The 27,837-nt window shown below is 39.7% G+C and overlaps 1 protein-coding gene across 3 annotated transcripts; it reads left to right on the top strand.

Moving 5' to 3' along the window:
- Window positions 1-97: 97 nt before the first annotated feature.
- NDUFS1 (NADH:ubiquinone oxidoreductase core subunit S1) lies at window positions 98-27,443 on the top strand. 3 transcript variants are annotated; one of them, XM_008172501.4, is made up of 19 exons: window positions 98-238; window positions 6,471-6,538; window positions 8,378-8,469; window positions 11,379-11,486; window positions 13,140-13,216; window positions 13,802-13,883; window positions 14,009-14,139; window positions 15,048-15,233; window positions 15,798-15,932; window positions 16,425-16,539; window positions 17,536-17,681; window positions 18,428-18,556; window positions 21,043-21,172; window positions 21,788-21,948; window positions 24,065-24,219; window positions 25,192-25,367; window positions 26,159-26,293; window positions 26,471-26,543; window positions 27,026-27,443. In XM_008172501.4, exons 1-19 carry the CDS (start codon window positions 201-203, stop codon window positions 27,115-27,117), a joined length of 2,229 nt encoding a protein of 742 aa, XP_008170723.2. In that variant the 5' UTR covers window positions 98-200; the 3' UTR covers window positions 27,118-27,443. The 3 variants fall into 3 exon arrangements, with proteins under 3 accessions (XP_008170723.2, XP_008170724.2, XP_042715579.2); XM_008172502.4 differs by having other exon boundaries at window positions 181-320; XM_042859645.2 differs by lacking the exon at window positions 98-238 and adding an exon at window positions 247-381.
- Window positions 27,444-27,837: the final 394 nt, after the last annotated feature.

Below are 27,837 nucleotides of genomic sequence, written 5' to 3'. Positions count from 1 at the left end.
ATTGCCGAAGGTACCTCCGGGAAGTGACGGACGTTGCCGAGGCCACTAGTGACGGAAATTGCCGAAGGTGCCCCCGGAGAGTGACGGAAGTTGCCGAAGGTGCCTCCGGGAAGTGACGGACGTTGCCGAGGCCACTAATGACGGAAATTGCCGAAGGTGCCTCCGGGGAGTGATGGAAGTTGCCGACTCCGACGCCGCTAATGACGGAAATTGCCGAGATGGCCGCCATATTAGCTGGGTGAGCGATCTCAGGAGCCTTGTTCGGGTTCAGAAGAGCAAACGGGTGCAGCGGGCGCTGCTGCTCCCCCCAGTACAAGGAGGTAACGCGGGGGGGCTTAGCACTAGTGTTCCTGTCCGGGGCGAGCCCAGTGCCGAGGAGGGGTTAGTACTTCCCTGCGCGGGGGATGATTTCACCCTGTCCCGTGGATGCCCTTCACGGGCTCCGGCTTCCTCAGTGCCGGTGCCGGCTGAGGCTTGGGGGCCTGCCCTTGCCCGTGCTGGCGCTGAACAGGTGACCCGGCCCGTTAGGCCTCGCACTGGGGTTCGTGGCGTTACATAAGCCAGCGCCAGACTCTTCCCCGCCTGCTGCAGCGCTGGTGTGAGCAGGTCTCCCGGGGAGCTCCTGTGGGGCAGCGCCGCTGTGACCGCTCCGAGAGCCGCTGGGGGGGTCCCAGAGAGGTGCTCGAGTGACACATAAAGGCAGGGTCTCCAGCGGGGCCCTGGCCGGCCGGGAGCAGAGCCCAGGTCTCTTCCTGACAGCAGTGTCTGATCCCTGGAACTTGTGCATTCGTCACTCGTTGTCATTGCTAAAGGGCTGTGTTTATTCCGCAGCCGCACCCGGGGTCCTTACTGGGGTATTGTGTGCTGTTGTATGTAGTAGGGCATGAGGCGGGGAAAGTGGCACTGACTGGACAGGAGTTTTGGACAATAAGAGTGTGTGTGTGTCCCTTTTAAAAACCCTCAAAATAACAGGGTTCTGCCCCAGGTAGCTTACAGTCTAAAGCTGCAATCCTGCAACGATTCACACCCATTCTTAACTTTACACTTATGAATAGTCTTGTTGAAGTTACATAGATGAGCATGTGCAGGATCAGTGTGTATACTAGACATAACTCAGCAAGGGATGTCAGTAAACAAAAGAAGAGGTGGAGGTTTTGTATGGTAAGGCGAGGGTTACAACTGTGAAAGATCAAGAGATGCTTTTTTTTTTTGTGAGGTCTTATTACAAAGAATTGAGTTAATTTTAAGAAAGAGTTCTCAATGACCAAACTGAGTGAAAAGCCAAAAGTAAAACAGCATAAATGAAGAAAAGTAAATCTTGTTTTACAGTTACAATTAAACAATCACTGGTTGTTATGGTTAATAGCACAAGGAGAAATATTAAGAATGTTATATTAGATTATAATTAATAGTGCTCCTTTAACCTTGTGGCTCAAGAATATGGGGATTTAGGATGAAATCTCCTTCTCCGGCCACGTCTACACTACAAAGTTAAGTCAATTTTATGTAAGTTGACGTTGAGCCTCCGATTTAAGCAAGTCGATCTTGTGTGTCCCCACTATGCTCATTGTGCCGGCAGAGCACATCCTCACTAGCAAGGCTTGAATCAACGCATGAAGCGCTGCACTGTTTGTAGCTATCCCACAGTGCATGTAGCCGAGTGGAATTTCCTGCTGGGCTTTCAATGCTTTATGGGACCAAAACATTTGCAAGGGTGATTACGGGAACATGGTATTAGCCTCCCTTACCTCACTCCCTCCCTGAAATCAACGGCAAACAAACCAAGCCTTTTTTGCGCCTTTTTTCGTAAACCTGGGTTACCCGTGCAGACGCCATAGCATGGTAAGTATGGACCCTGCTCAGCTGTATAGTGTTGTTGTGAGCATTACAATCACCTCGCGCCTTATCCTGCAGTATTTACACAGCTGATACAGGAGCCACCACACAGAACAATGTGATGCCACGCAAGCAGCCCTGCTAGAAACCATAGAGTGGAGCAATTAGCAGTCAACGGGACGGGAAAGTGCCCTACCGTGGTAGACAAAATAAGGCAACCCTTCCCAGAAACTTTCTACAAAAGATTGCAGAGTACCTCCATGAAAGCTTCCTAGAGATCTCCATGGAGGATTCCAGGGCCATCCATGTGCACATAAACAGTCTCTTTTGGAGAGCACCCTCGGTGTAGCTGGAGTGGCCACTGATACCCCTACACCTCCTTTTTGGTCAGATTAAACATTAAAAATAATAGCATATAACCCCTACAATTTGACTGGAAATGTGTACTCACCAGAGGTGCCTTCCCTGGCATCACGCTCTGCCAGCAATTGCTCCTGTGAAGGGATGGGCTCCAGGGTTAAAAACAGTTCTTGGCTGTCAGGGAGAATGGATCCTCCGCTTGCCTGCCTTGTATTCTCCTCCTCTGTCTCATCAACAATGTCCTCCTCGTTGTTGCTCGAGGTCGCCTCGGGCTCCTGTGAGGTATCCACGGAGCGTTTTGGGATAGTGGTGGAGTTGGCCCTTCTCCGCCATTCCCTGTGTGATTTTTGGCATAGATGTCAGTGATTCTTCTGCTGGATCAGAGCTCTGCCTGCATAGACTCTTCTCCCCACATAGCAATAAGATCCAGCACCTCCTGTGTACTCCATGCTGGAGCTCATTTGCAGCCCTGAGTCTCCATGATCAGCTGTGCTGACGAGCTCTCCATGGTGATCAAACAGGAAATGAAAATTCAAAAGTTCTGGGGCTTTAACAGGAGAGCAGCTGTTTCCTGTGTACCTGGCTGACGTGTAGTGGAGTTGAAAGCGCTCTCCAGAGCGGTCACAGCGGAGGCACGTGGGACACCTAGAGGCCAATTCATTCAAATTATACAATGCAGTATCTACACTATCCTCATGTCAATCCATGGATGTCGAATCAAGCGCAATGCCTCTTGCGGGGATGGAGTACAGAAGTAGACTTTACCGGCCACTTAGGTCGGCGGAAGGGACTTGGTAGTGTAGACACATACATGATTAAATCGACCTAATGCGGCTTATGTCGACTACACTTTGTAGTGTAGACCAGGCCTCAGTTTTGCATCATTTTTCTTTACGTTTCAGGTTGCAGTGTTGTGCTTTCACTTTGTAATGGGCTAGTGAGTGTCTTGGACTTGCCTCAGGTATTTACACTGAAGAGGAACCTTCCAGCCTCTGAAATACTGAATTTCTATAGAGTATTAAACAAATTTAAATAATTAGTTCTTAGATTGGTTTCTCTGAGTCCAGTCCAGTTAGTCTAGAACAGCAGGTACATTGCCTAATTTCTTGCCCACACTCCTCAAACCAGCAGAGGCTGACAGTTTTGTGGCAGCCCAATAAATCCATGTGCGGAGAGGGAGAGTGCTTCTCTGTGGTTTTGAGTGATCTCCAGTAGATGCTTAGAGCAAAATTTGTTGACTAGCTTCAGAGCAATTTGCACGCAGCCCACCAGCTGAAGGGGAGGGTAGCTCTGCTTTTGAAACTTTCAGGGAGTGATAGACTAGTACTCTCCAGCTTCTTCCCTTCTCATCTCCTTCCAAAATAATAGGAAGTGCTGTAGCTGTATAAGCTAATGATGCAGCTATCAAACTTGAAGTGCATAGCCTGAGACATTAAGATCTACCATATTGAAATCTAGTCCGTTTTCAAAAAAAGTTAAAAGTAGGTTGATATTCCTCCTGTGACAGAGTCCCATGCTGTCTCATTCACTAAGTGAACAAGTTAAAGAGAAAAAAAATATTTTCCTGATCTCATTGCTTTACAGTAATAAGTGCTGCTTCTAACAGTACTAGATAAGACAGAAGCGCATCAAGTTGGTGTTTAATTAATATTGTTTCTGAAAAATCGTTAATGATTAGTAAGTAATTCATAATTTAATACTTCCTCCAACAGGCTTCTTTGATCATTTGAAAAATCATATAATTTTTGGTCTGTAATCAGGCAATATTCTTTTGCAGTAGTTCCGCTGTATGTGGTGTTAAGGGCTTAACATCCTATCCACTCCCATGGTAAAACTCGCTGTGACTTCGTTGAGAGTAGGATTGGGCTTGCTTTCAGTTCTTATGGGGTTTGTGTGTGTGTGTGTGTGTGTGTGTGTGTGTGTGTATTTATATATATATATCACACACAGATTGCTCATTAACTTTTTTCTATTAATTGTTTATAGTAATTCTGAAGATCACACACTTCCTAATTGTAAGGTTGCTCATCATAAGCAAGCTGCTCTTAGAAAACAACTTTGAAGTGTTTTGTTGTAGGGCAGGAAAACAAAGAATACCATGGACTTGCAAATGTGGAAAAAAGAGGAAGTCAAATATAGAACCTGCCATCAGGACAATGTCCTTTTTAGTACTGCAACAGTGTTTCATCCCCTTGGAAAAATAAAATGGGTTACATGCTAACTCTGAAATACTCTTCACTCTTGTTATCAAGTTCCTATGATCACTTGAATCTTGTCTCATAGCTTAGCTTCTGAGGGCTTGTCTCATCACAGACTGTGATGCCATGTAGCCAAGCCCTAATTTTCTTAACTCTTGTTCTTCATAAACGAATGGACCCCATTCAACTTTCAAATTCCTTGGCTTTGGAGGATAGCTTTGTTATGAGGGTAGTAAGTCACTCCAAACTACAGACCAACTATTTTGCAGTTAGGTAATACAATGAGATGTTTATATGTATTTAGAAAGCTGGGGGAGCCCAATTCAGACTGACACTAATGAGAAATAAACATTCAGTTTAAAAACAACACATCAGAAACAATTAATTGCAAATAATGCTTTTCCAAGAGCAGTCTTTTCTTTCAACTTCCTTTCTTTTTTTCCCCTTGTTCTTTTGTCATTTGCTTTGTTAAAGTGATATGTTTTAGACTGTGAGCGGTTTATGGAAGAGATTTTGTCATTCTTTTTTTTTTCTGTAAAGTGACATGCACGCTAATGGAAACATTTCTTATTTTGATAGCTCCCTGTTAGTTTGGAATAGGGAGCCAGCATTGACCAGTTGGTGGGGGTACAAGACTGGAAATCCGTCCTTGCTATTGATTCACAGTGTGACCTGTATTAAATCTCTTGGGCTCACATGTTCAAAAATGTTCACTAACTTTGAATGCCTCAGTTTTGGGGGCACAACTTTCAGAAGAACAGTGCACACTTTTTACTCTCGTTGACTTAAGCTGGCGTTATGGTGGATGCCCAGCACCCTCTAAAATCAAGCCTTAGGCTGTGTTGAGTTAGGCACCCAGAATTAATGGGTACCTGAAAATTTGAGCTTGAGTGATTGATTTGCCCAAGGCTATGGAAGGTAATCATTGTCAGAACCAGGATTAGAACTCAAGAATTCTTGGTGCTGTCATCTACTCATCGCTTTGGACACATGATACAAAAGTTTTTGTAATTTGTATGGAACAGTCTTGCATACAACTTAAAAACTTAAGATCTGGAGAAATCAGGGCAGATTGATTTAAATTAAAGCTGACTTAAATCATCCTTTTAAATCACTATTTAAATCAACAAGCAGATTTTGATTTAAATCCATCCATTTTAATCATGTTTTGTATTGCATTTTTAGTTGCTTTCCCAAAAAAAAAGTTGATTCTTATTGGTTGGTAACTGTTAAAACATGCGGATTTGCAACTAAATATAGCCTTTACACTAAATTTGTTGCTTCTTTTTGCTATCCAGCAGGATACACTATATCGATACACATTTATTTAAGCGGTTATATCACTTAACTTCTTACTAGATAGTGTTTCTGTCAAGCTCTATTTGGATGGAAGTTCAAAATCAGTCACAAAAACATTTTAATTTTGTTTGTTTTAAGAAAAAAGTTTATCAAAACCTGTTTTGCATTTAATACTAACTTCATTAAATAGTGGAAGTATTATCTGTAGTTAATGAATTGAATTGATTGTTTCTGGTCACCATGTTCTTCAGGATTTTAGAACTAGTAGATCTCATTCTCACATCTAATATTTATTCACAGATTGGAAGAAGAAAACAAGTTTGCCTGCTCTTACAACTTCCAGTTGCTTTCTTAACTTTGAGTGCACTAGTCATTGAACTGAGCTAGTTGAACAAACTGAAATGAAAAGATGTATTCTTTCTGTGCCTGCAGAAGGAGGCACTGTTGTCAAAAGCTGGGGTAGCACTTCAACAAACTCTGGTTCCTGATGCTTAGTCAGCAACTTCCACCAGTTCAGTTGTTTTACTGTCTTTAAAACTTGGCACAAAGATACTGCTTAATATTTTTTGTATTTAATTTAAATTAAAATAGTTTAAATATAATATATAATAAATTTAGGCCAACATAGATGTTAACTTCATACTTAATTAGATTGACTTTTTAAAATAAGTCTGTATTTAAATTAAATTATTGATTTTTATCCGCCATCATAGAAATATCAGGCAGATCTTAATTGCTAAAATTTAACCCACTAACTTCTCTTGTATTAATTTTCAGCACCATGCTGCGATTACCTGCTGTCCGCAGGGCCTTAGCTGGTGTCACTCAATCAACCAAAGGATGTGGTGAGTCTGCCTGCATTTTATACACAAGTGCATGAGAAGCCTTTCCCTACTTGTACAGAGCGACACAATGCACATAAAGAAGGCATTGTATATTGGGGTTATTACACAAATTTCCTACCATTCTCTGGGTTTCATATAGTGCTCTTGTTGCTGGTGGGGTTTGGATTGTACTAGCTATTAGTTGTTTTTATAAATACAAATAACTATAAGCACCCATCTTAGGCTATGGAAGCTTTTACATATCCTGAAGTTAACAATGTTAAATAATGTGAAACATCCTTCAATAAGTTGCTCATACTACTCTACCCTTTATTATTAACATTAACTTGCCAACAAACATAACAATAAAATCCTTCTACCCCTCAACCTGCAAACCTTTCCAAATGCATTGAGGAGAAAAAAAATGGACCTTTGGTGTGGCTGGAATGTAACAAGAAGTCTGGCTTTGTAAGAGCCCAGAAGGAAGTGAATTGCACATCCAAGGGGCCTTCATGGAGAATGCCCTGTCTGAGGCTCCCTCCCATTTAGGGCTTTGAATTATGTGAAAGAAGAATGTCCTGACTGTGATAGGTACTAATGTCCTTTAAAGTTTCCTTCATTCCCCAACACCACTAACAATGCACTGGAGTATCCAGAGATTGACATTCCACGAGAGATGTAGAAACGCTAAGCCACTTAAGCAGTCTGAATGGCTGAATGTTTGCAGGTGTGTTATGTTAGCCACATTGACTTTTTTTTTAACCATAATTTGCCATATGAAAAACAATGCAATTGTCAAAGCAAAAAGAGAGCACACTTTAATATTTTATGTGGCAAGCATTTAAAAAGCCATTTTGTGGGGGATAAAGCTATATTATACCTTAAATCTGCATTTATTAGTGAATTTATGTGAGAGAGCTCGGAAGAAAACACATGAATTATAATTAATTTGCTTTTAAAAGTTGGCCATCAGCTATTCTCTGTACTTTTCTTCTCTCATGTTAGAAATAACATCTCACTGAGCTTCACAAGTGATACCAGCCTTTGGGAATATCCACTTTGTTGTTGTTTGGTGGTGTTTTTGAAATGGTCAACTTAGATTAATTATTGCGATATGTATTTTTACATAATGATCATATACCTAGAGTTTTGCTAGACATACTGCATCAATTGAAGAAATAATATTTTTTAAGCTTTTGGTTGCATTCTAGTTCATAATGGTGGAAGACATAGCAATGCCAAATGTGTTAGATGAGATGCAATGAGGAATAAGAATTTTAGATAAGCTAATGGAAATCAGGGTTATATATATTGTTTGGTTTATGCTTGATGTAGCTAGTATAATAGGCTGCATAACTGTCAAAACATTACTTAATTGGTCTCTCAGAATTGGTAAGACAACTCCCACCTGTTTATGCTCTCTGTATGTGTGTATATGTATCTCCTCAATATTTATTCCACTCTATGCATCCGAAGAAGTGGGCTGTAGTCCACGAAAGCTTATGCTCTAATAAATGTGTTAGTCTCTAAGGTGCCACAAGTACTCCTGTTCTTTTTGCGGATACAGACTAACACGGCTGCTACTCTGAAACCTGTCAAAACATTAGTAAGCATCATCTAAGAAATTTGCCTGCAGTAATCCTGTCTGTGGATTTTTATGGATATCTCGATGCCAACTTCTTAATTAAAGTAGCCTCCAGTATGTGGACAACTGACTAATAAAATGCTTATTAGTCTTTTGGAGCACAGGTTTGGATGTTGACCTTTCTGGTCAATCAATTAGAGTAAAGAGACCAAAAATACTGTGTCACATTTAGCAGTGACTTAAATTCTCCGTTTTTTTTTTCTTGTATCTTTTAGTGCGTACAACCACTACAGCAGCCAGCAACATGATAGAGGTGTTCGTTGATGGGCAGCCTGTCTTCGTAGAACCAGGAACCACAGTGCTTCAGGTAGAAAAAATTCAGGACCAGCATCTGACTGTCCCTCCCCTCCCCCCCATTTGTAACCGTATATTTTTGTCATTGTGTTACACTTCATGTAACTGAACACTTTGCGTGTCTTATGGCACTTCTGTATAGGTGGTTTTGCTACCCACCAGAGAACTTAATATGGGATGATCACTTGTAGTGGCTTTACATTTAAGAAAGCAAAATCTGACCTGATTAGTTGAAAGAAAGGTGTCATAGGAGGAATTGAAATTGATAACTACTGCCGTGCTGTAAATAGATTCAGACAAGCCTTAACTAAATTCTAGATGTGCATGTAGAGCAGTGATGGTGGCTCTTGTGCCCTTGTCAGAATAATAGGGGTCACACCCACTGTCTTTCCACGCTTTATATGGCTACTGCTCTTCTTATAGTGGACTGAACCGGACTCTTTGAGAGCCCTCTGTGCTATACTTAATTAAATGGTGTGAAGCAAGATACAGCTTCCCTTCCTGCCCCAGCTCTTATGGCTCAGAACTCTATGCATGCCTTTGCCGCACTTCCCCTCTTCCTGGCCTGAGGGGGAAAAACGTCTGAAGTCAAAATGGGATCCAAACTTTTCAAGGCTATGCTTAGCATTGTAGCTGGGTCCACTAAGCCAGCTTTTCAAGTAGACTTTTAACTAACTTTTTAGGAGCAATAAGAAGGGACCAGCTATGGAGAAATGGCACATAAAGTATGCAGCCAGGGTTCATTTCAGAGGGAAGAATTGTGCCTTTGGATGCAAGTTACATTAAAATGGTTGTGGCTTTACAGTTCCCAGCTAATAGCCAAATGCAGTATTTCTCTTAGGCTCCATTGCTGCTTAATCAGCTTTATCTCTCTGCTCTACTGACGTGAGAAGTTGACAATGAACCAAGAGTTCATGTTAATTAATTAATAATAATAAAGTGACATCTGCCTCCCTTTTGAATACCTTTGCAGCATCTAGTGGCAGTGTAATCTATTTACAGTGTAAATACAGGATTTTTCATGGGGGGATGCGAGGGAGCAGGCCCAGCTCCGCTTTTAGCCCCAGCTTTTCCCCCCTCCCCAGCTCTGACTTCAGCCCAAGCTCCATTGCTGAGGAAGCCTTGGCTGTGCAGTAATGGGGTGGGAGGGCGGCACAGATAGATTCTGTTAATGGTAAGGGGGAGCGTGACTGGAACAATTTGCACACCACTGTGCTTGGGGTTATGCTGGGGAACTGTTCAAAGGCAATAGGTAACTTAGATAAAATCTTTCAGAATAGCAGCCGTGTTAGTCTGTATCCGCAAAAAGAAGAACAGGAGGACTTGTGGCACCTTAGAGACTAGTCTCTAAGGTGCCACAAGTCCTCCTGTTCTTCTTTTATGCTCTAATAAATTTGTTAGTCTCTAAGGTGCCACAAGTCCTCCTGTTCTTCTTTTTTTAGATAAAATCCTTTTTCTAATACAATATAGAAGTGTGAAACATGAGGTTGCATCTTTTTTTTCTCTGTGTAACTTATGTTTGCTTTCCTTTACTATTTAATCTTTGAATATGTGGCTTTTCGATTAAATAAACTATATGGAGTGTGTATCCCAAAGTGAGCTGGTATAATAGGGGGAAGCTGGTTCTGGGGTGACGAACCAAAGGGGAACTGTCTGAGTGTCTGGTCGTTAAGAACTTGGAGAGGATGGATTTGGGGAGACTCTGGACTGGAAAGCTGTTGGTGTTACCTTGCAAGGTATAGGGTTGATGTATCCAGGGTGAGACCTTGCGCTTGTGGGCAGACTACCGGTGTCAGGGATCTGAGCACAGCATTAAGACATACCAGCGTTACAGGGCAGGCAATGACAGAACCTCTTACTGGTCTGGATGATCCCCAAAACGTCACAACTCCCAGATCCTTTTCTGCAGTACTGCTACCCAGCCAGTTAGTCCCTATTTGTGCATTTGATTTTTCCTTCCTGAAAGGTGTAGTACTTTGCATTCGTCTTTATCTAATTTAATCTTGTTGACAAATTGGAGAATTAGTCAAGGTTGTTTTGAATTCTAATGTTGTCCTCCAAAGTCACTTGGTGTCAGCCACTAGTTTTATAAGCATACTCTCCACTCCATTATCCAGGTCATTAATAAAAATGTTGACTAGTTCCAGACCCAGGACAGATCCCTGTGAAACCCCACTAGAAATGTCCTCCCAGTTTGATAGTGAACCATTGATAATTGCTCTTTGAATACAGTTTTTCAAACAGTTGTTCCCACCTTGTAGTAATTTCATGTAATTTACATTTTTCTAGTTTCCTTGTGAGAATGTCCTGTTGGGACTGCGTCAAAAGCCTTACTAAATTTTCTCAGGGTTTGCCTGTTCTGTGAATGTGTGAGGTGGCACTTTGAACCGCTATAATCTTTAGGGCACTCAGTGAGATTATAGTGGACATCCATGTCATTGTACTGTTTTGAGGTTTCTTATGCCTGTTATTTTTTTTACTTCATATCTTCTACCTCTTTCCAAATTCATTCTTACTTTCCTTCTTCCTATAAGTCTTATTGGAGCTCTCCTACCGTGTACCTTTCTTGATATAGTGCTTACTTTCTTGTGAGTTTGTTACTGCAGAGCAACAAAATACAAATATTCTTTTTATTACTACAGTTCTTAACACACTTTCTCCTTGGGCCCAATTTTTTTAACCTGCTTTTTCCCATTACTCCCCAGCCCCTTATTTATTTATTATTGACTTGCCACTCTCCCCTTTAGGCAGACTTCTGAAACTAACCCTGCACAAGCCGAAGAGATACACTGAGCACACGCTCCGTGAAAACCAAAACAAATTTTTCATTCTTTGAGAAATTTCAGAATTGAAAATTCAGTTGAACCAAGGTCATAAGAGGTAATTCTGTAACTTAATTTTCTTTGTTTCTTCCTTTCCTAGGCCTGTGAAAAGGTTGGAATGCAGATACCTCGCTTTTGTTACCATGATCGATTGTCTGTTGCGGGAAACTGTAGGATGTGCCTTGTAGAGATAGAGAAAGCACCCAAGGTATGTATCTTTTCTGTACTGAAATTGTATTATTTTATAAGTGTTTGCAGGACTCTACTGAAAACTTGGAGAGTGAGTAATTGCAAAATAACTTGCATATAATCTGGAGTTATAATGTGGATGTTGCAAGCAGATTATTTTTTTTGCATTTATCTCCACCCCAAAACATCATGTCCATTTGTAAAACAATGGCAATGCTTTATTGCAGTGGTTTTCAACCTTTTTTTTTTTTTTTAATTTGTGGACCACTAAAAAACTTTGAATGGCGGTGCAGACCCCATTGGAAATTCAACATGTGGTCTGTGGACCCCTGTCATAGAAGTCTTAAAGTGGAAAACTGACTGAACAGAATAAAGCTATAAATGTTGTACATGCTCGGCACGGCATTTGACCAGGGGCGGTGCCAACCTCTTCTTGGTGGGGGAACTGACATGGGCCTTAGCCCCTCCTTACTACGAGGCTCTGTCCCTCTCCATGCATTCAGAGCAGGGCAGCCAGAGAGTGGCAGCTGCTACGGGGAGGGATGTGGGGCCCGAAGCAAATTTTGGCGTGGCTATAACCTTGCAAGTCTCCCCTCCCCCCCAGCGCCACCCCTGCATTTGAAAGAGCGCTAAACTGTGGGCTTCTGTGGTAACAACATCACTTCTGGGTTTTGACCTGTAGGTGGGGGTATTTGCATTGTTTTGACTGATTAGAGAAACGAGTGCCTTTTCTGGCATCTGACACTTTATTTTCATAGGGCAAGTCTACGCTACCAGGCTACAGCGGTGCACCTGCTCCGATATGGCTGCACCGCTGTAGCACATTTGTGAAGACGTGCTCTGCCGACGGGAGAGCATTTCCCATCCACACAGCGCCAGTGTGGACAGCGATTAGGTCGATGTAACTTAAGTTGCTCAGAGAGGCGTCTTTTTTTACACCCATGAGCGACATAACTTACATCGACTTAGCGTAGACCAGCTCGTAGTCACCTTTCGCAGACTCCTTAGACATAGTCTTCGCCCCATAGGGGTCTGCAGACCACAGGTTGAAAACCACTACTTTGTTGTTTATCTTTCAGAAATACATGTTTATACTTTGTTACCTTACAAAACTCACACTGTAGCTGCAGGTGGTCATTTGGCCAAACTAGGGCCCTGAACTTGCCCTGGACCCTGTATGGATCTAACTGAAAGATGGGGCCTACAACTTTGTCCCTGACTGAAATGGCAGTTTATTTACTAGCCCCATGTGTTACTGCATTATGTGTTCATTGAAGTCTGTTGCAAAACCCTCATTGACTTCAGTGGTGCAGGATTGAGCCCTGTGTCAATAGCAGAACCTTTTTCAGAGTTGCATTCTCTCCTTTTGGTGCAGTATAACTTTTCTTTTAAAAATGAACAAAATAGGTTAAACACACTAATTAAATCAAAAGTCCTAATGATAATGGCAAAAGTTAACCACTTATGTCACAGATTCTCAAAAAGAATGGGAGAAAAAACTTCAAAACCAAAATCAATTATGTTTTTACATTAGGTAGATTTTTCTGAGTTTTGTGGCAAATATGTTTGTATTTTCTATAAGATGTTAGATTAATAACCAGTACATGTATGAATAAATCACTCTTTGCTGTAAGAGGAGATCTCTTGATGCATTTTCCTATTATGATTGCAGCCAGTAGCTGCTTGTGCAATGCCAGTAATGAAGGGTTGGAACATACTGACAAATTCTGAGAAGTCCAGGAAAGCAAGGTATCCACATCTGACTTCATGTAGCTGCTTATTTTATTATTGGAAGAGAAGGCTGTGTGGTCTATAATTACATTGCCTAATTTAACAAATGTGCAGTATTCAGCTTTGATTTTTTTTTTTTTTTAATTTTTAAATAAAGTCCCTTAAAGTACTGCTGTTAACTTTATTTGCAGTATACTATAAAACTGTATGTGGAGAGAGAGTTTACTTTCTAGTTAAAATTTTAAAATAAATCCATGTCCATGCAATTCTTCCCAGTCTCTTGGCTGAGAATGCTAACAAGGGTGGTGGTGGTGATCCTGGTGCTGTGATGTGGCTAGGCTACTACATAACCATTTGATGGTAACAATCTGTGGCAAACACAAAACGGTAACCTGAAGATGAAGGCCCATTTCCCATTACTATTACCCAGGTCATTCAGTTAGCCCAATCGGTTGTTCTTTAAACACAAATTGGCATTTTAGAGATAATGACGCAAGTGTCTGTTTTTAATGCTCTGGAGGCCTTGTCTACCATTCATATTCTAGACTGCAGGGTAAAACTGTATAATTGTGACACTAACTCTGTAACTACTGACACCAACAGAGAGGGTGTAATGGAGTTCTTGCTGGCAAACCACCCATTGGACTGTCCAATCTGTGATCAGGGAGGAGAGTGTGACCTCCAGGTACAAAGCCCAGTTCAATTATTTTACACTTCTTATTTACTAACATTTGTCTCTTTTTAATTATCTTCAGTGAAACTACATTTTTCAGTAACATGGGTTCAACTATTTTCTATTACCTATTCTAGGACCAGTCAATGATGTTTGGCAATGATAGGAGTAGATTTTTAGAGGGAAAACGTGCAGTTGAAGACAAGAACATTGGCCCATTAGTCAAAACAATTATGACTCGGTGTATACAGTGCACTCGGTGTATCAGGTAATGTCTTTCTGCTTAGTATTCTCTCCAATGGAAAATATAATGGGGGAGAATCTATCTTTAAAATACTGATTGTTGCTAATGCATCATGAAAGATGCTAAAACCAATGGATTCAATCCTTTGTCTCTTGTGTGATTGCAACCAAGGTGCAAGGAGACATGTTGGTGTCTGATGGAGACAACCAACTGATTTCTCACAAACCACCGAATAACTGTCAGACAATAACAATTAGAGGTGGCCAAAGCAAGAAAATGGAACCAAACTCCAAATTCAGAGACAGCCCTGTCGTTTATATTCCAGAACAGGTCCCAAAATATGAAGGGGCCTTTTCTTCAGGTCTGGTTTGTATGAAACTGTAGTCTCAAACAGCCGTTGTCCCAAGATTATAACTCAAGGTGACAGCAGTCTTAGACTAAAATCTCAGGAGGATAGCTTTTTAGATTTCAGCATCATTCAATTTGAACTTGAACTTTATCCAGGTATGGATCAGACACAGTTTTCTCTGCCTATCTTGTGTGAGAAATTCTGGTTACTGCTTAATTTGGCTGTATTCATACTGATAATCAAACTCCCTTAAACCAGTTGCAAGTTCCTTGAATCACCTTTCTCCTCCCACCCCAATGAAATATAGCAAGCTAGTATTCCTATATGTGAACTGCTGCTGGATACGTCTTCATGTTTATACAAACACAGTATAATTGCTTTTTACTATTTCCAACTATTAGAATCATTGTACTACATACATAGGGACTTTCTAATCTATTTAGATGCCCTTTTTTTTTTTTTCCTCCTGTAGGTATGTCTTCTCTTCCAGAGACTGATACTGAAAGAGAAAAAGATTAAGGATTAAAAATGTGTAATATTGATACACATATTTCAGTTTTTACATTTTATTTGCATCCAACAGGTTTGCTAGTGAGATTGCCGGGGTAGATGACTTGGGAACAACAGGCAGAGGAAATGAGATGCAAGTTGGCACTTACGTTGAAAAAATGTTTATGTCTGAGTTATCAGGCAATGTTATTGACATCTGCCCAGTAGGAGCCCTCACCTCCAAGCCATATGCCTTTACTGCCCGTCCCTGGGAGACACGGTATGTATTTTAAGTGATACGTTGAATGCAAGTTAATGTCTGTTTATTTTTCATATGCTCTTTAATATTCACCCACCATAAATATTTATGCTACTCTTGTAAGAGAAATTGAAAGTGCTGTAACAGACTTAATTTTTTCGGTTTTGTGTGTCTCTCTGATATAGATTGAATTCATTAAGCAATTGAGTTACTTTGACTGATACCAAGTCAATTAAATTGAGGAGTACATGCATCCTATAGATGTTGGTCATTCTAAATTACGTATGTTTATATCTCTAGTAATCTGGGAGGCAGAAGGATCAGAATAGTCTGTTTTCCAGGTCTCCCTAAATTGTGCCAGCGGTTGAATATACAGTGCTTAAATGAAAGATCAAATTCTATAGTCAGTGAAAGGCTGATTTACAATATGTCTTAGGAAACAAACCTTTAATGTTAGTTATATCTGATAATGCTGGAAACCTACATACAGCATTTGTGACCTTTGACTAAAGACTTCTATTGCTTTTTGAACAATCGCTTAACAATGCATGAGTTGTAGGTTTCTGTGCCTTTTCCTCCCCACAGAAAGACTGAGTCCATTGATGTTCTTGATGCCGTTGGAAGTAACATTGTGGTGAGCACAAGGACTGGAGAAGTTATGAGGATTTTGCCAAGATTGCATGAAGACATCAATGAGGAATGGATCTCTGACAAAACAAGGTACCAGTATATATGTGTTGTTTTTAAATGCGCATTTTCACAGTGTACCATAAATACTGACTAGCACTGACCTCTACACTTGGTATTTTAAAGGCATTGTTGGCAAACTGAGACTTCTTTTTATGATACTGTAAATATATATGTTAACCAACCCATGCACTAGAATTTTATATTTTGTAGTCCATGACTGTAGTAATGTTTAAATGTTTTGTGACTGACAAATTTGTTTTTATATGTTGAAAGGGGAGAGTTGAAACCTTCATTTTATTTCCATTAAAAAGGTTCAACTTTTGGGTAATTTACTAGTCTGTATCATGATAGGTTATTCATTCCATCTGTTTGGGATGTCCGAACCAAAGGCTGCTGTGGTTTTGGTCATATTTCACTCACTCTGTAGACCTCTGCCTCACAATTAATGATATTCCCTGTACTATAAAACCGCATCTTCCTCTTAGTGTTTTTAATAGTACTGGTTTGGCTTTCTTCATCCAGGTTTGCTTATGATGGTTTGAAACGCCAGCGGCTTATTGAACCAATGGTCAAAAATGAAGAAGGGCTGTTTGTTTACACCTCCTGGGAAGATGCCCTGACTCGTGTTGCTGGAGTGGTAAGAAATATTTGCATGTCTGTCTGTCTCTCTCTCTCTCTTGTGGTTTTTTTTTTTTTTTTTTTTTTTCTTAAGGGTATTATAATACTTCTGTGCAGCAGGGCAAATTACTGTTGATCTGAAGCCTAGGAAATCAAATAATGAAGACTGGAGACAACCATCTACTGTTAATGTCTTACTTTGTAAGAATAATTTTGGAGAATTATACCTTATTAGAAGACAATTTGTTTCTACTTACCAAAATTCATAGAAATGAAGAAATTCAGAAAAAATTACTCTGAGTTCAAGTGTGGGTGGTTTGTTTTTTCTTCTTCTGGATTATGTTTTTTAGGGAAGGTACTAGATTAGATTGTACATTAATTATTATATGAGGCTAATTTTTCTCCTCCCAATTATGCTAACTTAGTTTTAATTTAAATAAGATATTGTACTACTTCTATAGAAATTCACGAGGAAGTGAATATTCCCAAATCTATTTACCGAGATAGTATATATCTGAAGATTTTTTTTTTTTTTTTCCCCCATGGAATTAAACTATGCTATCTTCCCCCATTCCCCCACCTCCCAAAACAGTTACATTGTGGATTGGGTAGATCTGGTCTAAAGCTTTCTCTGTGCCCCTAATTCTGCTGTTAAGATGTTGTACTGCATGAATGTTTCATTGCTCTTTAATAATTGTATCTATTCTTACACCTTTGTTTATCTGTTCTCGTTTTTGAGTACTTTGTGTGGTGGTGGCGGTGGAGGTGGAGGAATTGTCTACTACTAAACTGCAGTTTTTTTTATTTCTTTTTTTAAAAAATGAAAAGAAGTCAAAATTCTGACTTGCGTCATCATCGCATTTTTACAGGAGAACAGTGATGCTATCTGTACTTTCTCAGATGCTGTCTCTGCTTCATAGCTTATCATTTGAGTGTGTGTGGATGAGAGCGAGAGCGCTTGTTTTCAGTTGTTACTTATAGATATGTCAGACAGATCTTGTTCCTCTCTGTACAGCTGCAGGGTGTCCAAGGTAAGGATGTGGCTGCGATTGCAGGAGGACTGGTGGATGCAGAAGCACTGGTAGCTCTAAAAGACTTACTGAATAGAGTAAACTCTGACACACTGTGCACTGAAGAAGTCTTCCCTAATGCTGGAGCTGGGTGAGATAACACAGGCAAAGTTTATACTTTTCTTAATTATGTTTTCCAATTAGAGAGTATTAATACGTTCTTAGAGATTTTGCATATGAATTGTCCAGTAGCCCATGGCATGTTGATAAACTATGAATTATTTCATTCTGAAATCTGCCAGCGTAGAGACATGAAATAGAATACTAGACCACATGTAGAATATTACAGTTCTGAGTCTGCACGTTAGAGTGGATGGAGGAGTAGCTTCTACAGTAATAGAGGTGCAAATCTGATAAATATGGGACAACTGCAGTTCAGTAGTAGAGTACAATAGCTTTTTGCTGTCCCATTAGATTACTTTGCTATAAACTGATCTCTTTAGCCAGCTTTACTTTTGTGTACTATTGTGAGAACTATACCTGTAGGGCAGCCATAATACTCTGTGTTGGTATTGACATAAATCTAGCAATGAAGTTGCATTTTCCAGTCTACGAAGGCTGAGAGCATCTTATATTGGTAGACAGCAGAAAATATCTACATTATAGTAACCTACGGCTACCCATCTGTAGGTGGGTGTGTTTTTGTTTTGGATTTGGTTTAGTATCATTAGCATTGAGCATGCTCTTCTTTCTTTTTCCTGTCTGAAAAAATAATTTGGAGATTTAAGTTTTACTTCACTCCATAGTCATCCCTGCTACTGACCTTTACAACTACTTGTCCCCACTCCTCCTGTTTTTCTGACAAAAAGATAATTTATTTGTGTTCTTGTATTATAGCACAGACCTACGCTCTAACTACTTGCTTAATACCAAGATTTCTGGAGTGGAGGAAGCAGATGTCCTGCTTCTGGTTGGCACCAATCCACGCTTTGAGGCACCCCTGTTTAATGCTAGAATTAGAAAGAGGTTTGTATCTTTGTGGAGATGAGATAGTCCATCCATACTTACAAAGTAGGGGCTAGAGCCACCCATGTACACTACTGCAGTGGGGCTCTGTGTGGGTGCAAGTATTCACTCAGGCAGATCCATTTGCAGGATGTAGTCCTAGTTGTGTGTGTGTGTGTGCACATGCAGACAACAGGGTCTTTTCCCTCTCTCCCCCTTCGTTGCATAGATTATATGCCATTAACTCCCTCTTATCATTAATGGGAGTTCACATGCATCAAGCGAAGAACAGACTAACAAAAAATCCTCAGATTTTATTTTTATAGAAGGTTATTGAAGTAAATTCCTAAAAGGACACTGCTTAGCGCTATCAGTGCACAGAGTGAAGTTTTAAAATTATTGTTGCTGTAGTAAATGTGATTTGATGACTTGTAAGAAGTGATGATATAGTTGACGTCATTGCTTGGAAAATAGGAATAAGATAAGTGATTAATCTGTCTTTGAAACTAAAATGTTTTTCAATCCGATGAAGTTTAGAATTTCATCCATTTTGATTTGGAAAAATATATATTGGATTTTAAATGTAACTCGATTGTTTAGTTCATCCAATTTACCATATTAAATTATAGAATTTAAGAGGATTCAAGAAAAATTACATAACCTAAATCCTATATCTTATTAATATGCCCTGGTAATTTTCTATAACTGGTCAACAATTGATTGGGGTAAAGTAAGCCACAAATGGCAACATCTCTTATCTTGAGTTGCACTTGCTTTTGCTCACACTTTTTTTAAATGTAAAGCAATAGGTTCCACTCTCCTAATAATAGTGCCAGATTCAAAATTGTTTTATCAGTTGCCTTTGACTAGGCGGGGGGGGGAAGGAACATGTTAAGAGCTTTAGAGAGAGGCAAACATACCCATTTTTGCAAATTAATGAAATATTTACAATTAAAATTTGCAAACCTCAGTTTCCTGGTAGGTTTTGTCATTATGCCAATCCTCCTCACTGTTTTGGGATATATATATGGTTTTTTTTAATTGGTGATTTATAAAATTTTGATAGAAAAAGGGGAAATCTCTATAACTGCATTTGGTGGAATTTTTTTATGCCTTTTTATAATTTAGTGTAATGAGAGGCTTCAAGAAACTAAAGAAATCTCTGGAGGATTGTATCTTCTTTCTAGTCTGAACCCCTCGCCTGCTCCCCCCCCCCACCCCCCACTGAAGCAGGTAATCCCTAAAAAGTGCGAGGGTGAGTGCTGCCTCACAGAAATGTATAGGTTACTTAGTTTTCCAGGAACTGTTCCCTACTTCACTCTCTGTGCAGTTAAGAGTTGAGCAGTAGGTCAAGCAGAAGAATATATTTAGTAGCATTCTGAGACTACAGCATATCACAGTACCAAAGAAAAATCATAGGGCCTAATGCTGCATGTACATGTGCGCTGAACCCAGAATATGTATTTTTACAGAAGTGAAACAATTATAGTAAAAAGCTTATCTACATGGTAATCACAAAATTGCACTAAATCGTACATGTGCAGAAAAAGGTGAGAATTTAAAAAAACAGAACTTCTGTAGAATTCCATCGTATGCTTTGTCATTAGAATCATCATTTTATTGGATTTGGCTAACAAGCTTTCCTATGTCTTAACAGTACAGCCCAATCCCATTGGCTTGGGGACATCTGAAACTTTTGAATAACCAGGCATTCAGATAAACAGAAGTGCTATTTTGAATTGCATTTTCATTGATCTAGTCCTGCCAAGTTGCTGTTTCTGCTGGAACAGAATTAGGTCTTGGGGCTGGGCTATATGAACAATTAGTTAGCTGCCATGCGATTCTACCCAGCACTAGCCTACTGCAGACTAGCTATCCATGTGGACTGTTCTGATGTGCATTAACAGTTTGTGCTTTCATCTGCTTCTGAGATCAAAGTGCATTACAGGATCCACATGGTCAGTTAGTCCATGACAGGCTAGTGTGGGGTAGACTTACAGCGCAGCTTGCTGTGAACTAATTGTGTAGACGAGCCCTCAGGGCTTGTCTACACTTAAAATGCTGCAGCAGCACAACTGCACTGCTTCAACGAAGAAGCTTCATATGTCGACCAGAGGGCTTCTCCTATCAGCATAGGTAGTCCACCTTCCTGAGAGATGGTAGCTAGGTTGACAGGAGAATTTTCTGTCAATTTAGCATTGTCTGCATTGGGCTTAGGTTGGTTTAACTGTGTTGCTCAGGGGTGTGGATTTTTACACCCCTGAGCAACATAGTTATACTGACCTACCTTCCTAGTGTAGACCAGGCCTCAGTAATTGTAGGTAGTGGTTTGGAACCGCTGTGCAGATACGAAGTCATTGATTGGCACTAAGAGGTTAAATGAAGTTATTAACAGGGTGATCAGCAGGGCTACAGAGAGGAGACACTATGGATTTGGATATATTTTTATATAAATGGAATTCAGATAACTGGAATTATACTGTATTTTGTTCTGGCTATATTTCCAGCTGGCTTCACAATGATCTGCAGGTGGCCCTTGTGGGCAGTGCAGTAGATCTGACCTACACATATGATCATCTGGGAGATTCCCCACAGATACTTCAGGACATTGCTTCAGAAAAACACTCCTTCATCAAGGTCTATATGCTTCTTAATAATGTACCTATTCAGATATGTCAGAATATAATTTTATCTTTCACGGGTGCAGTGTTTAGAAGCTGTTTTGGAGGGCAGTTTCATAACATTCACTGATGTAGTAATGGTTAACAAGCAGGGATTCTCTATAAATTGTTTAATATGCTCACCATAAAGTTGAGGTTTGAAAGTTCTTTCCAATGTGTGAAACTGAAATGTCCATGATCATAAATCTCTGGCACATGTCCTCCTCTAGGTGAGCTGAGCTGTCCCTTCCAGCCACTGCTGTTTCCAGTTAAACTGTTTCTAGCTGGAAAAGGCCCAGAACAACATTGCTTTGGCCGAGATACATAAGTCTTTGCTAAAGCAACATCTGTAGGTTTTTGCTAGAGATCAAATAGATTGATCATTTCAAAGCTGCAGCTCTGCTTGCTTGAAAGGATAGTGTTTAAAAACACTGGATTTGTTTTCTTTCATGTTCCATACCACTGTAACACAATTCATAAATCATTTCTTGGAAATCCTCTTCTGTACCAAAATTCAATGTAATTGTCTTAGAATGAAAATTCATTCTTTATTTAAATTTTTGTTTGATTATTATTTTTTTTTCCCTCTCAGGTCCTTAACCAGGCCAAAAAACCAATGGTGGTGGTAGGCAGCGCAGCACTTCAGCGCAGTGATGGAGCAGCTATCCATGCTGCAGTTTCCACCATTGCACAAAATGCAAGGACAAAAAGTGGAGTTGGTACTGACTGGAAAGTTATGAACATCCTTCATAGGTTCGCTCTACAGCCTTTCTGCTTTATCTAACCTGTGGTATATATTAAACTCTTTATGCCAAGTGTGAAGACTTCTCAGTACAACCATACGGGTTCTAGCCTGCCAAGACTCATATGTGGAATAAAGCAGCACCTAAAACTAAGACACAATATAACCTAGCAGAAAAGCTTCCATAACCTCTGTTTCATGATTTAGCAAGCATTTCAGATAGCCACCGGGACTGTTAGCACAAAGGCAAATTTGGGTTTAGAATATGAGAGGAGTTAATATAATACACTATCGTGCCTAGCTGGACATACAGAAAAACAATGCTACTTGGTAAGCAAGTACTGTTTACATAGAGGAAAGGCAAAATATCAATAGTGCTTAAGAAGACCGTTAATACTTCTCCTGCTTTGTATAGTTCTCCAGGTAAGATTTTTGCCTTTTTTAATCAAGTGGTCTACTAAATTAATGTCCTCTGTTAACCAGATGTATTCTTTTGCACTTTGATATTAAAAGATCTGGAAATTATCCAGATACTCTTTTCAACTACTTATCAAGATAATTCCTGCTAATGTGCCTGTTTTTGCTATCAGGAACAAACTGCCACTTAGGATGACAAGAACCCTAGTTCCATCTATTCCTTTCTCTGCTTAAGACTGTAACTGAGATACTTTAAATCTGAAACACCTGCTTGTCAATGTCTATAAAGGAGAATTATCTTGAATGAAGTTATTCTTTTACACGAGTGTAAATCTTGGGGGAGTAACTCCATTGAAGTCAATAGACTTACACCAGTATAACGAGGGAAGAATTTGGTCTGCTGAATATAAATTAAATATAAAACACTGCTAGCGAAGAGAGAAAATTCACATTAAAATATTGGCGAAACAAAAATAAGTCATTCTTACCAAATACTACATTTAAAAAGGCATGTAGTATGAGGTATCTTTGGGTAGTCTCTTCTGTATTAAGACTTCCATACACGTACTGTAGAAATCATAAGAAAGTTCAATCATAAGAAAGTTTAGGTGCCCCAACAAAAGTTGGATTTGTAATTGTAGCAGATAAACTTACGTAACTATTTGTTTTTATTATTATTATTATTTTTTTAATGGGGTGGAGGGCACTCAAAAGGGCTCAAGGGTCTAAAGGTCAGTTTCCTTGTTTTTAAACCCAAAGTATTCGGAAATTCCATATAGGGCTCATTGGATGGAGGACAAGCTGTGCATTTTCCCAAAAGGGGTAGCAATGTTAACACAGCCTCCAAAACTGTCCAAAAAAATTACTGATCCAAGCTTAAATCTATTTTCCCAGCATTACCCTGTTAACAAAAAAAGCAAACCTAATCTCCTCCTCATCATGGGTGAGTAGATTAATGCAAGGCTGCATTAATGGGACAGAGTCAACTTAGCTTAAAAATAGTGTTTTTCTTTGTGAAATGTTTGCCTATTATTACAAGTAACACCTGATATTACTGTGTAAGTAGACCTTTTTTTTTTTTTTTTCTTTCTCCAATTTAATATATTTGACAACACTGTATGTGGAGAACATGACATTTTGCAGGTGTGCTATGGAAACTCTTTAATTAGGGCTGGCTAGAAAATAAGAATTCAGTTGTGAAATGTTGGTTTTGACCCTTTTTTTGTTCCACATTGGGACAAGACCGATCTTTTGCTATATTTTTTTTACACAATTTTGAGCCACACTCCAGAATAGCCAAAAGCCCAGTGGTCCGGATACTTGCCCGGGATGTGTGGGAGACCCAGGTTTAAGTCCCTGCGCTGCCTGATCCAGGAGAGAGACTTGAACCTAGGTCTCCTACGTCCCAGGTGAGTGTTCTAACCACTGGGGTGTATCTTTGGTTATGACCTAGATGTGAGAGACCTTCCTAACAAAAGTCATCAAAACCGACTTACTTTGCGTGTTTCAGTATTCAGTATTTTCCAAGAAATTTTTCATCAAATTTCATTACTTTTAACTTTTTTTTTTTTTTTTTTTTTTTAAGGACTAAATGTCGGATTGAGATTGTATGCCCCTTTTTAAATATTTCAAAGTTGAAAAGGAAATTGGGGCAGGGGGGAAGAGAACCTGACACTTTATAATCTGTAATAAGTCTATCTGTCCTTGCAGGGTTGCAAGCCAAGTAGCTGCTTTGGATCTGGGTTTCAAACCAGGAGTGGATGCAATCCGGAAGAACCCTCCCAAAGTGCTATATCTTTTGGGGGCAGATGCAGGTTGCATAACACGTCAAGATTTGCCAAAGGATTGCATTATCATCTATCAGGGTAACTAGAACTAATAATTCAAGAAATACTGCCTCAAACAATCTAACCAGTATGGCATAATTATGAATATGACTTTTTGACAAATTCGTCCTTCCAAGTTTTTTTTTAATTTTTATCATCAGCTTTAGCGCAAAATATTTTTAAACTTAATGTGCTCACACAGCACTGACATTGCTTCTCACCCCTGTTGGGAAATGGAAAAAATGTTTGAACCTAACTGCTGCAGGGAGTAGTGACTATTTCATATTTTAGGAAAACAAACCTTCCCATGGATTGGATACTTGGGGTTATTGGCAAAAAAAATACAAATTGGTTTACCCTCTTGATCATGGTGTCAAATCTACTAGTGGAAGGCTGTTCTCGTTCCAGTCCGTGTCACAAAAGCAGTAATTACCAGTGATCTGGATCAGGGGTTCTCAAACTGGGGGTCGGAACCCCTCAGGGGGTTGCGAGGTTATTACATGGGGAGGGGGGGTCACGAGCTGTCAGCCTCCACCCTAAACCCCGCTTTGCATCCAGCATTTATAATGGTGTTAAATATATAAAAAAGTGTTTTTAATTTATAAGGGGGGGTCACACTCAGAGGTTTGCTATTTGAAAGGGGTCACTAGTACAAAAGTTTGAGAACTACTGATCTAGAAACCCATGTTTTCCTACAGCAGTCTCAGCTAAGGCCAAAAATCGAATGGACATGATAATTCAATCTCCATTTTTGACACTGGTTGTTGTCCAACTAGGCTGCTTATATTATGGACAACTAGGACTTTAATCTCTAGGGCTGTCAGTCTTTCCAGAACACTAAATTTACTCGAGCAAAAGTTCAGAAGAAAAATTCCTTTTTAAGAGGAATACAGTAGTTCTAATGTGTCCATACATCATTCCTCTTGAATTATGCTTACAGATGCCCTATAGTTATTCCTGTGTCGCTTCCTCTCAGAACTTGACTTTCCTCTTCCCATTTTTTTTCCTCAGGACATCATGGTGATGTGGGCGCTCCCATGGCTGATATTATTCTCCCAGGAGCAGCTTACACAGAGAAATCTGCAACGTATGTGAACACTGAGGGCAGGGCCCAGCAGACAAAAGTAGCAGTAACACCTCCTGGCATGGCAAGAGAGGACTGGAGAATTATTAGAGCCGTCTCGGAGGTGCTGTAACTATATTAGAAATTGAAACTTCTAGTAAGAATCTAAATGGAGCTTGGAAACTGTTTACAGTATCTTTTTAGAATGCAGATTTGTGTTCAGGATTGTGGGTATAAAGTCTCATGGAAGTATGTGTGGGACTGAATTAATGTGAAGCAAGACTGCCTTTAATGATGTCTGTGGGGTAAATGGGATTGTGTTTTCCACTTCGAGATTTTGACATTATTGTAGCTTCTAGATATGCTATGAAAATGAACGATGGATTCTTAACTGCAGCAAATTCTGTTAGCCAAGGCAGGATTCCCTAGAGCAACCTGGAAGACAGATTGGGGGCATGCTTTACTGCTTCCCAAAAAAGGAACTGTGTGGGTCCCCTGAGAGTATGTGTGCTGATAACATCTGGTAGGGCTGAACACATCATAACTGGCTCTAGGAGATACGGTTTATCAACCACAGTCTCTTATAGTGCTGTCCTGAATGCTGTGGAGAGATCTGATGCTACTGTTTGCATGGGAGAAGAGAAGCCACGCTTCTGTCCTTGTGCTTCCCCTCTTCCTTGGGTAACAAACAGACTCTAGTGCTTAATATTCAGAAAACTTAATTACTGGCATAAAGAGATCAACATAATATGTTGCAAATTTAAGCACAGGACCACCACTTTAGTCATTCACTCCTCAAATTAGTGTAGCTTTTCTTCCTGCTTCATTGTAGATGTTTGAGTTAATGTTTAAATACTTAATATGTATTGGCCAGAGGACTAAATTTGATGGAATCTTGTGGCTTTTTTATTAAAGCTAACTGGTGTGACCCTCCCTTACGATAACCTCGATCAAGTAAGGAACAGATTGGAAGAAGTTTCTCCTAACCTGGTCCGATATGATGATGTAGAGCAAGCTAACTACTTCAGCCAGGCGAATGAACTCTCCAAGGTATTGAACATTTAAACTATGAGCATCAAGCTATGTAAGAGGCTTGCTTATATGTACTACTAAACACACAGTGCACTGTACAGGAGAGTGTAGTCAAACAAGTACTGTGGTAACACAGTCCTGCCTCACAGGTGAGTGCTTAATCTCCTAATATACCTTCTTTCTTTTCCATTGCAGTTAGCGAATCAACAGTTGCTTGCTGACCCTCTTGTTCCACCTCAGCTCACAATTAGAGATTTCTATATGACAGGTATGTGGTCACAGCCTTACTTGATGATGAAAGTAGAATTTTATTAACTTATCTCACTCTTTTAGCTTTGCTCTGTTATTTCATTAGAGCTACATTGTAACACATAGATGCATAATTAATTAATTCTAAAGGTGCTTCCAGAATATTAGGACCCCTTAAAGGGACACCAACATGCACCATGCTTCTGTCTGGAAAACTTTGTGCCTACTGTTCTTACCTGAGACAGGTAAGATCAGAGGGCTGAATACTACAGACCTGTAATCCTTATTTAGCCAAAATTCCCCATGAAATCAATGGAAGCTTGTACGACTAAGGTCTGTAGAATTTAGTCCTATATCTTCAACTAAGTGCGTGTGGGTTTTTTATATTCCCCAGATGAAGATTTTAGTAAACCATGGGGTTTTATGACTTTAGGTCTCTCTGTAGGTCTATTGGTTGTGTTCTGAAATGAACACTCAACACCAAAATAAATGTCTTTGCAGATCCAATCAGTAGAGCATCCCAGACAATGGCCAAGTGTGTGAAAGCAGTCATTGAAGGTGCTCAGGCAGTAGAAGAGCCATCCATCTGCTGAAGAATGTAATCACACAGCTACCACAATCCATCAGATATTCTAGTAATATGTTGGTATGACTAACTTTCAAAAAACAATTATTTGATGGTGGTTCACTTTATGTTCACATCTTCATGCAAACATTTCAGATCGCCTAATCTGGGGCTATCCGTGTACTTGGAAATTAAACACAACACTCAATTTACTGGACCTAAAATAATATGCATACAGTGATTAATTGTGTACAAACATGGTAGATTATTAAAATCAGTTTATTTCCTATGTAAGTGGTTTGTATGGCTTGTGATTCTCTTGCATAAAAATAAAGTTTAAGATTTATGTTTAAATCAAGTTTTCAATGTGACACAAATTCTGGAAACTCCTCTTTCACTTCTAGTGCATCTGGAAATCTCAATTATTTGACACTTTTAAACATCCCTTGAAGTTGCAAAGATTCTACTGTTATGTACAGAAGGTAGAACCTATGTACTACCACCCTGAGTGACACATCTCCTTTCTCCTCTTTCAAATGTACCCATTTACAACTCTCAGCGCTAAGAACTAATAGGTTTGCTGATGATTGTATTCTTTCATTTGGTCAAAATAGGAAAATACTTTACTTGCAAGAAATAAAATCTGTATGGCATGCAGTCTGTCAGTGATGCCTTTCTTAGGTAAATTGCTCTGTATTTAGAAAAAGTGGAAAATTACAAACAAAAAAAACCCCTCAAAACAAAACCT

This window comes from Chrysemys picta, chromosome 11 (assembly GCF_011386835.1).
Source record: "Chrysemys picta bellii isolate R12L10 chromosome 11, ASM1138683v2, whole genome shotgun sequence".
In the NCBI taxonomy this organism is placed as follows: domain Eukaryota; kingdom Metazoa; phylum Chordata; order Testudines; family Emydidae; genus Chrysemys; species Chrysemys picta.
This window is presented reverse-complemented; position numbering and strand designations above follow the sequence as displayed.

Excerpts from the sequence above, each read along its gene's own strand:
- NDUFS1 (XM_008172501.4), top strand. The coding sequence starts at position 201 with ATGACGGAAATTGCCGAGATGGCCGCCATATTAGCTGG. Across the intron at positions 6,539-8,377 it reads TCAATCAACCAAAGGATGTG|TGCGTACAACCACTACAGCA; the intron begins GTGAGTCTGCCT and ends TGTATCTTTTAG. Across the intron at positions 24,220-25,191 it reads TTGCATTATCATCTATCAGG|GACATCATGGTGATGTGGGC; the intron begins GTAACTAGAACT and ends TTTTTTCCTCAG.